We start from the raw sequence: 10,792 nt of genomic DNA on the forward strand, positions 1-10,792 counted from the left end.
TGGCCTTTCCTTTGCTGCCACTGCTTTATCATACAGGTGAAAAAGCAGGCAGTGGAGGGAGCCCTCGTCCCACAGCTCACACAGGAGGTCAAACAGTCATCCTCAAGCTGAGAGCAGTTGCGTCGGGCCAGCATGGCTCCAGCAAGTCTCCAGAAGTCCAGAGGCTCATTGGAGACTGGGGGCTCCCCGCAGCCTGGATTGGGAGTTCCCGAGGGTCACAAGTGGCCCCTGGGCCAGGGTTTGGGCACCCCTGCTTTTGTGGATAGGAAATATTGAGTAGTGGAATGAGGAAGAGTTAAACAATTCATCGTTTACCATTCCACTTCTCCAGTTAGCAATCTCCTGTGTGCACACATGTCTGTCTGCCTGTCTGTCTGCCTGTCTCTCTCTCTCTCTCTCTCTCTCTCTCTCTCACACACACACACACACACACACACACACACACACACACACAGATGATGATGAAGATGAAGATGATGATGATGATGGGGGACTTCTCATATGTGCAACCTCCTGATTTTAGAAATGGGCTATGTCAGATGCAAGGGAGGGCACCAGGATGCGGGGCTCTTGTTATCAAGTGTGCTCCCTGTGGCATTTGCGGGGGCTGCCGTGAGATACAGGAAGTTGGACTAGATGGGCCTATGGCCTGATCCAGTGGGGCTGTTCTTATGTTCCTATGACTGTTCACGCATTCATTGTGTAGCATCTAAGCCTTCAACTGATCCTTCAGCCACTGGCATTCCTGGAAGAGGGGAGGGCAAAACACTAAGGCCCAAATCCTAATCAACTTTCCATCTCTGACATAACTCTGGCAATGGGGCATGCGCTGCATTCTGCGGTTGGGGGGCAGTCATGGAGCCCTCCACAAACTAAGTGAATGCTTATTCCCTTACCATGGAGCTACATTGCCTTACCTTGATGCAGGAAAGTTGGTTGGGATTGCATCCTGTTTCAGGTACCTAAATGCCGGTTTAAAATGGCCCCTTCTCCTTCATCCTCTAGAGCCATTTGGAGCAGTGAGAGCAAAGTGGAGGTGTCTCCTCTGCTTTGCTCTTCTTGCTCTGAATGGCTCTGAAGGCGAGGGAAAGAGTACTTGAGAGGTACTTAGGCACCTGAAACACTTAGTGTCCCCCCCCCCGGGCCTGCAGTTTCCCCAAAATGTCCCCACAGTTTAATAGGTCCAGTCATAGTCTGACAAAGAGGAGGGGCTGAGAGCCCGATCCTGTGGTCCGTGCTGCGCCTCCGCGACGTGGACCACAGTCGTAAACATGCCGTAAGTCACGTTTGCGGGGCTTACTGCCGGGCTCCCCCCACAGCTGGCTCAGCTCCAGCTGGCGCTGAGCCAGCGCGTGGCGGGAGCCCACGTTCCCCGGCTTGGTGGTCTCTGACTGCAGAACGGGAAATAGGGGCATGGTCAGGGCATGGGGGAGGTGTTCTGGGGAGGGGGGAGGCATGGTAGGGGTCGTAGAGGGCATTCCCAGGGTGGGGGAGAGGCAGGTCTGCAGAGAGAGGCAGGCCAAACAGTCGCCACTAAAGTGAGTAGTCCCATTGCAGGACTGCTTCCCTTACTTGGGGGAAGGGGATGAACGTCCCCTTCTCCAGAGGAGCCTCCTGCGGTAGAGCGGGAGGCTCTGGATTTGGTGGGAGCCCTTTGTGGAGCCGCCGGGTCCCGCACTCCGGGCAGCTCAGGACTGGGCTGTGAGTCAGGAATTTGAGGCAGCAAGGATGAAATTGGATGGGCAAAACTCACCAGTTGCCAGTGGATTTCTTTTCAGGGGCCACCGGCTGCCATTTCCTCCCCCAAAGCCCTTGGAATGATACCGTGTGATGAAGAAGCATTGCACTGATTGGGACGTCTGGCACAAAATAGCAGGCTTTATTTTTTTCTCCAGAAACCCCCAATGGAGTGAGGCCACTCTAATGTTCTTCTGAGGGATTTGGAGAGCAAAGAATGTTTAACGGTGGCTGCCAGTTTCACCCCTTCCTGAGTTTCAACCTCGCCCCTCAAATTGACTGGGATGTTGCTTTCTGTTTCACCCCTAAGAAAGTTTCACCCTAAGAAAGTTGCTGTTTCACTCCTAAGTGGGAAGACAACTGCAATAGAAGATGCTCAAACGTGGCATCCCTGGTAGGTGACGTGGCACATTGATTGTCTTGGTGGCTATTCAGTCGAAATGGTTTATTTGAGGAGTAAATGCTGGTCAGTTCAACCTCTGTTACCAAAGGAGAACAGGGTTCTGTAGCTTTTGGGGGGGGCTGGGGTGGGTGTCCCATAGCTACAGAATAAAACACATGCTTTGCCTGCGTAAAATTCCAGGTTAAACCCCTGGCAGTTCCAGAAAAGGAGAGCTACTGCAAATCAATGTTGATAATACTAAACCCAATAGACCAGTTTTTCTCAAACTGTGGGTCAGGACCCACTAGGTGGGTGGGTCCCCATTCATTTCAATATTTTATTTTAATATATTAGACTCAATGCTCCCCTGGTCTGTGACTGCATTTGGGGAAATGTTACAGACCTGTACTTTTAACAAGCTACTATGTATATTCTTTAACAATGATCGTAAATGGGACCTACTCCTGGGTAAGTGTGGAAAGGATTGCAACCTAGGTTTGTTAAAAAATTTTCCTGCTTGATGATGTCACTTCCAGTCATGACATCACTTCCAGTGGGTCCTGACAGATTCTCATTCTAAAAAGTGGGTCCCGGTGCTAAATTCATGAGAACCACTGCAATAGACCAATGTTCCAGCTCTGAAGAAGGCAGTTTCATAAGTTCATCTGTATGCTCCTTTGAATTGATTGAAAACAGGTCTGCACTATGGACCAGTGTTAGCCCCAGAATTATTCTCCAGGTTCTTCCAAGAATCTGCCATACTTGCAAGGAGGTAAATTCTTCCCCAGCAGAGTTCCCTGGGCACCTTCCCTCCGCCCCCCCCCCCAAAAAAAAAATACAACTCCCAGTGTGCCATGGGAGACATAGCAGCAGTTCAACCAGTTTAAAACCCCATCCGGGAACACTTTGCTTCTACAGAGGTAGAGCAAATGTCACACGCCTTATAGAGAATCTTGACTAAACCCACCAGACTGCAAGCCTTCTTAAATTATGCCTGTTGATCCCAGTGTATACATTGCACAGTGGATGCAGCAAGCACTCCATAAATTTCTCCTTGGGAGTCCTTTGCTTTCCACAAAAACTGTGTGCAAGTGTGAGAGCTTCTCTCCTGCCTGCACTTTAGAGGCTGCCTTAAAACTGTGCGTGCATGCAACGCGGAGCTAAGCCTCCCCTGACGACAGATAGATAAGGCAGGCAGTGGTTGGTTTCATTTGATGAAAGATGACTATGGGAGGGTCGAGGCAGTCCTAAGAAACAAGAGCCACCTCTTTCCATTCTCACACTCATCACACTGTGTTGATGCCACCAGAAGTTTGTAAGTATCTGGCCTAAAATACAAGCTGCCCATCTCAAGCTGCTGCAATACAAGCTGCTGCTGCAAAATACAAGCTGCTTGGGTACATTGTTAAGTGAAAAGGGATATGTCTCCAGATTTCTTCTGTGGCTTGGAATTTTAATTGAACCGATCCTTTTTTGGCCTGTTGATGCTGCAGTGGTAACACCCCAGTAATCAGGGATCCTGGGAAATGCAATTTCCCAAGGCACCTGGGACTTCAGCATGGCCATCAGGTGCCCTATGGAAACAAGATGCCCAAGGCTTCTTGCGCTTGGCATGAGTCTCGCATCCTGTTTCCTCACTATTGACAAAAGACTGGTAATTTCAGTGCCATTGCTGGAAAAACAAGCAAGAATCTTCCAGTGAAAACCTCTACACATTTAACCTCCTCCTCATGAAAAATTGCGTCTTTGTTACTGCTGGGCTTTTTCCTTGTCATCTGTTGGACTATTGGACAAAGCTTCAGATCTTGGGGATCCTCCTGGGCTAAAATAAGTCCAATGAACTAGGGTTTTCTCCTCCTCTCCTCCTCTATATGCACCTCCTTTATCTGAAATATGGCATTGATAGGGGGGGTGCAGACTGCACCAGATGATGCCTGCTCGGGGGGGGGGGTGACACCCCTACTGGTCAAAATTGTGAAATCTTAGTATTTTCAAATAATACTATCATGTTATCATCGTATATCATCCAACGTGGAATTTCATGCAAAATACAATGAAACAAGCCATGTTTAAATATCTGTATTCTATCAAAAGTTTTGGCCAAATAACTTGAAAGGGAAAACACAACTGCCTTATGTAACAAAAAGTGGGTTTCTTTGGCACCCAGAACTGACCAATGAAACCAATTTTTCTGAGTGCCAATGAGGTGTAGTTATGATGCAGCAGGGAACCAGTAAAGTGTTAGTTATGAGTCAGCTCTCATTTCCATGCATCAGAGCTAATGCAAGAATGCTTATTCTGTATGGTCTGGTACGGGAGAAGGTCCATCATGGAGGTGATGCAATGAGCTCTTGCATTGGGTGATGTGAACCCTACTGACACCTCTGACGTTACAGAGTATGCTGAGATGCTCTGTGCAGTGGATGCTACAGCATCTGACCCAGATCATAGCTTTAAATCATGGACACATGCCCAGTCTCGTCTGTTCTCGGAAGCTAAGCAAGGTCAGGCCTGGTTAGTACTTGGATGGGAGACCGCTTGGGAATACCGGGTGCTGCAGGCTTATACCATAGTCTTTTGAGACTCAAGGTTGCCAGCCATGGGCTGTTCGCACATTGGGGGTGGGGGCACTGAAGTGAGTCAGTTTCTCTCCACTTGCCTTCCTTGGCTTCAAAACCAGGCTGGATTAAATTGATGATACTTGTAAATATATACAATTGCGCAGAGCTTCCGGACTTTTTCAGCATTCCTCTAGGCATCTCATAAGTTATGTGGAAAAGTAGAAAACAAGGACTGTGGCACAGTAGCAGATGAAAATTCAAATAAACTTGGAGAGAACTAAAAAGCATTGTTCCCTCATGCCATAAATAAAATGCAAGTAAACAAAGGGGGGAAAATACTATCAGAATACAGTTCAAAAATGTGTCAACTAATACCTCCCCCTCCCCCCCATGTAGCACAGTGATTGGGGAGCTTAACACATTTTGACAGAGTGTATCATTCTGTCGACACTGAGCGAAACGTTTTATTAGAACAAAATACATCCATTTGGAAAACATGCTATGCATACTATTCCCCAAAGGACCATCCAAAAGAGATGTTCAGAAGATTTCTGTGCTACTGATGAATGCTTTGGTGCTAACAAAGTCAAACCGAATGATCTTTTCAGTAGATTATGGATTAGCAGGGCACTTCAGAAAGCCAAAAAGAGAACTATTAGCATGGAATATTTGCTGATCTCCAGAAAAAGAAAAAGAAAGAAAGACTCATGGTCAGTCTTTTTTTTATTGTATTGTATTGGCAACCTTCAGTTTCGAAAGACTCTGGTATCGCGCTCTGAAAGGTGGTTCTGGCACAGCGTCTAGTGTGGCTGAAAAGGCCAATCCGGGAGTGACAATCCCTTCCACACCGGGAGCAAGTGCAGTCTGTCCCTGGTCTGTCTCCCTGGCTATGGGCCTTCCTTCTTTGCCTCTTAGCCTCAGACTGTTGGCAAAGTGTCTCTTCAAACTGGGAAAGGCCATGCTGCACAGCCTGCCTCCAAGCGGGCCGCTCAGAGGCCAGGGTCTCCCACTTGTTGAGGTCCATCCCTAAGGCCTTCAGATCCCTCTTGCAGATGTCCTTGTATCGCAGAGTTTTCTGTTTTCTGTTGCATGGTGCAGAGTTGTCGATCCGCTTGTCGGTTTTCACCCTAAACCCCACGCACCCCGTGAGGTTAACGGACCGTGGCGAGGCAACACCTTACTGGCTGGGGACTGCCCAGCTTAAGGCGGGCAGTAGCTGCCCAATGAGATGCAATGATCTCTCCCACCGTCGGAAGCAGCCCCTGGCGTCACGCTCTACGCCAATCGAGCAAAGACTTATAACCGGTAAACTGCTGCTTCCCGTGTTGTGCCGACGCCGTATGGCGAAGTTGGAGTGTCTTTATGGGATGTCAAATCATTAAAGTGGAAACATGAGCATTAAAAAAAATAATCCACAACTATTGGGAAATGGGGTCACAGATATGACCTGGTAGGACATGAGCCAAGGAGCTCATCTCCTGAAGGGGCTCACACATTTCAACTTCCAGTGACTGTTCTGCTTCTCCCCCTCATTCAGCACTTCCCTTGGTTATGGGATGGAGCAGTAGGACAGCACAGACTGTACACCTCCTTGGACAGTGGATACTGGTGTGGGGGGTGGACAGCACACTGGGTGACACCAAAGGAGGGGTGACACCAGAAGAGGACAGTGAAAAATGGGAGGCCAGGTTTACTAGGTGAGTAGGACCTGATACCGGGACTTGGGTTCCACATTGGGAAGCCCCCTAGACCTGGGCTTCAGAGTTTCCTCTGCTGTGGCTGATGGCAGGGGGGACCTCGGCCATGAGTATTGCTGCTGTGCCTGTGGGTGGGTGGGCTTCACTTTGCCCCCCTTGCAGGTAGACCTGGCCCCGTGAACAAAAAGGAAGGCCAACTCCAGCCAGGGGGTCAGGGCTACCTAGCAGGTAGACCTGGGCTCTACATCAGGACGTCTGGTAGACCAGGGCTCTGGAGACTTTTCTGGCTGTCACTGCCTTCCCTTGCCAATTTTCCCCTTCCCTCCACACTGGGTGACACAAACAATCCCTAGCAATGCCACTGTTCTTAGGGAAACCAAAATGGCTGTCATTTAAAAAAAAAACCTCCAAATATTTTTCCCCCACCCACCCACCCCAAATTGCCCCCATCAAGCAAAATGCAGAAATTCCACAGCTTTTTGCCCATTTTCCTCCCCTTCTTCCATTAACTATTATAAGACAAAGAGCTAAAAGACATGGGGAAAGGACTAAAGCCCCTTCCTAAGAATGGCTGCTCCAGTCAAAAATTGGAATCCTTCCAACAAGCATTTTTAAGCTGAAAAAACAATAGGAAATCTGATCCTAGGTTTCTGGTATTGCATCCATCTTGCCCTTCAGTAATGCCTTTCTGCCATCTCTCTCCACTGGTATATTTTCTTAGCTTTGTTCCTTTTCCTCTTGGTTTTGTGAGGAGAGGGGAGCCTTTATGTACCATTATGCTATGTGGAGAAAACATTAAAATGTCAATTAAAAAAAAAAATCTTGACTGAATCCAAACACTGGAAGGTTTATGTGAGCATGAAGCTTTCTCTCCCCTGTGGTTTCCTCCTGCTCTACCTAAACTGCCGACTCCATCTTTTCAAGGAGAAGGTCAAATCCTTCCCCCGACCATATGTTCCACCTTGTGGCCTCACATTGTTTTGAAGAGAGACATCCCAGTGTGATGGCAGACGCCCATGCGCTGTGCTTGGTTGGCCCCAGCCTTAAGCCAAGAGTGCCAACGTGCTGAACTTCACCCACTCCAAGAATTCAAAGCTTCCCACCCACCGAACAAACCTCATATGTTCCAAAAGCATCTTCTGCAAGAACGTAGGGTAAAGATAAGCTCCTGCAATGGAGCATTGCAGTATATGGTGCACATAACCAGGAAGCAATCGCCTTCTGGTGGGATGTCATCAAAGAGCAGCACATGGTAGAAGGAAAGTGCAGTAAAGCTGTAAAAAAATAGAATTGGATATAAGATCTTCCCAGCGCACTTTGGCATATGCAAAGCTCTGGGGTACTCCAACAGACAAGGCAACTCATTGTAAATAACCACTGAACAAGCCCTCAAATGCAGTAATTGACACAAATATGTGGATAAACACTGATTAAATTAGGGCAAACATCAACACATGACTTAAACTTGTGACAAACAAATTATGAAATGATGATAATTAAATAAAATGGCATTCAACTTAACGAACAATGCAGCTTAACCCTGCCAAAAGCACTAAAGCTATAACTATATTGTTATAGTTTCTCCAACAGTCATTTAGATTGAGAGCTCAAGTCCCTTGCGCCAACCCAGGACTGTTGCGAACATGCCTTAAATTCACATTTGCGACTACTCCAGAGGAGGCTGGGCTGGTGCAAGGAGGTGCACAAGCCCACGGAAGTCAGATTCGGCCTGTGCGGAACTGAAAGAAGGTAGGTTTGTGCCGGCCAAGGGCGCTGGCATGGATGATTGGAGAGGGTGGCAGGAGGGTCAAATGGTGTTGTTTATGGGCAGGAGGAGGGCAGGGTTGGGAGACCTGGGAGGGGGTGGAACTGACCTGGGCGACTTAGGCCAGATCATTACCCCCTTCCGGGTCAGCCCTGCGTTACGCCATGGCACAGAAAGCCTGGTAGACACTGGTGCATTTTGCTGGCACAGATCTTAGAAGCCCCATAGGGGTGCTTGATGCACTACACGGGGTAAGGGAAAATAAATTTCCTTGCTCTGAGTTGCGCAGCAGACACCTCCTACCCAGTGCTGAATAATTTTCTTTTTCAATTCTACTTTTTGGCACTTTCTTGGCATTCTTCCTCTTCCTTCTTTTTGGGTGTTGCTCCCCTTTCTCCCCCCCAAAAGGATTTCAATAGATTTATACTTTCATGATGCAGTTGTACTGACTTCCTCCTTCTCCTCCACTAATCAATCTCACCTATAAGGAAGGAGATAAACTATTCAACCTCCCCCATGCCGATTCCAGTGTGAACTCCACTGCATCCAGTGGGGGAATTTGCTGGCAGTCTCCTCGAGGTAAGGGGACATTTGTCCTTGCCCGGGGGTAAGCGGCAGCTGACACAATGGGGCAACTCGGACCTGTGCCTGCTAAATAACCAGCGCAAGTCCATGTTGCCATGTGTTGATGCATCTGGCCCGGGAAGGTGGATAGGATACGATGTGCACTGCTATCGCCAATCTCTCCCCCTGGGCCCAATCCACCCCCCTGCCCACATTGCTGCCCTCTCCTGTCCAGTTACACCACTCCCTGCCCCTTCTCGGCCCCTGTGCTGTCCTTGTGATCCATCTGGTTGTGGTGCTAGCCGGACAGCACAGGCCTTCCCACCAGTGCAACTCATTTCTTCACTGTCGCAATGTACTTTATGGCATGCCTGTGCAGGCAGAGCGCATGGGGCAGGGGGATAGGATTGTGATGAAACTGTAGTCAAGCAGAGGGAATGAGGGACAAGAGGAGAGTGGAAGGGCAAAGGTCATGCAAAAATCATAGTAATGTTAGACGTGTTGAAATCAGGGCAACTCTTTCTTTAAGGGCTATTGTGATCAATCCAGTTTAGGGCAAGTGCGAATGCTTTCCACATGCGCTGCCTCCGACGCATCCTCAGCATCACCTGGCAGAACAAAGTTCCAAACAACACAGTCCTGGAACATGCTGGAATCCCTAGCATGTATGCACTGCTGAAACAGAGATGCCTGCGCTGGCTCGGTCATGTCGTGAGAATGGATGATGGCCGGATCCCAAAGGATCTCCTCTATGGAGAACTCGTGCAAGGAAAGCGCCCTACAGGTAGACCACAGCTGCGATACAAGGACATCTGCAAGAGGGATCTGAAGGCCTTAGGAGTGGACCTCAACAGGTGGGAAACCCTGGCCTCTGAGCGACCCGCTTGGAGGCAGGCTGTGCAGCATGGCCTTTCCCAGTTTGAAGAGACACTTGGCCAATAGTCTGAGGCAAAGAGGCAAAGAAGGAAGGCCCATAGCCAGGGAGACAGACCAGGGACAGACTGCACTTACTCCTGGTGTGGAAGGGATTGTCACTCCCGAGTTGGCCTTTTCAGCCACACTAGACGCTGTTCCAGAACCACCTTTCAGAGCGCGATACCAGAGTCTTTCGAGACTGAAGGTTACCAACAGACTGGTTTCCACATTCAGATTGAGTAAACCTCAGTAGTAGCAGCAGGCCTCAAAATGCACTCTGCAATTTTCCAATTACAGCTTGTAAAAGATCACATTAGAGACAATTATATTCAGTCCAGCCTGGAAGACTTGGGAGATCTGCCTCTCCAGTTCTGCTCAGCTTTCAACCTCCTTGAAGACGACTCGTGCAAGGGAGGTGTTAAGAGAATGCTGCTTTGACAACATGATTGACAGGGATCTAGAATGATTCCCCCCCCCCCATAAAAAGAAGTGTGTATTCATCAAGACACTGACATTACTTATGGGTAGACATGTAGAATATAAAAGAGAAATCTTAAAGTAGTTGTCGCATAAGTCCAGTGGGTTGCATCGAAATAATCTCTTCTGTTTGTACTGTCTTGTGTAATGGAGGAAGAGGAACCATGTTTGATCAATCTTACCTCCCTATCTAGTGGCCTGCAATCCCCAAATATCTGCCTGGAAGTGGGGAGAGTGCTTGAGAGATAGGAGGGCTGGTAGAGGTATTTACTGAGCCTTGAAATGATTGGCCCCCATATCAAACAGGATCAATTTAAACATTTCAAGATATACAGAAATCAGCCATCCTATCTTTAGTTCCTTATGAAGTCCTTAGAGCCCAATCCTATCCTACTTTCCAGCACTGATGCAGCCACAATGCAGCCCCAAGATAAGGGGACAAACATCCCCTTACCTTGAGGAGACCTCCCTGCCTCCCACAGCAGAATGCAACAGATGCCCCATTGGCACGGCTGCACCTGTGTTGGAAAGTTGGATAGGATTGGGACATCATTCAAGAATGAAATGACACTGGTTTAGTTCGTATGGATGGTTCTTGCTCTCTTCTTACACATGTTGATCTGTAGTTTGGGAACCAGGCTTAGTTGTTGTGGGGGAGGGGCCTACTTGTCATACCGAGACTTGGGGAGCCCTG

At 48.5% G+C, this 10,792-nt stretch overlaps 1 protein-coding gene across 1 annotated transcript in view; it reads right to left on the reverse strand.

Moving 5' to 3' along the window:
• Window positions 1-1,187: 1,187 nt before the first annotated feature.
• Window positions 1,188-10,792, reverse strand: part of LOC136663205 (DNA-directed RNA polymerases I and III subunit RPAC2-like) — a 13,586-nt gene continuing 3,981 nt past the window's right edge. Inside the window, exon 5 of the mRNA XM_066640190.1 lies at window positions 1,188-1,391. Coding sequence (XP_066496287.1) covers window positions 1,188-1,391 — 204 coding nt within the window. The remainder of the gene's footprint in view (window positions 1,392-10,792) is intronic.

The sequence above is a fragment of the Tiliqua scincoides genome, chromosome 12 (assembly GCF_035046505.1).
Source record: "Tiliqua scincoides isolate rTilSci1 chromosome 12, rTilSci1.hap2, whole genome shotgun sequence".
NCBI lineage: Eukaryota > Metazoa > Chordata > Lepidosauria > Squamata > Scincidae > Tiliqua > Tiliqua scincoides.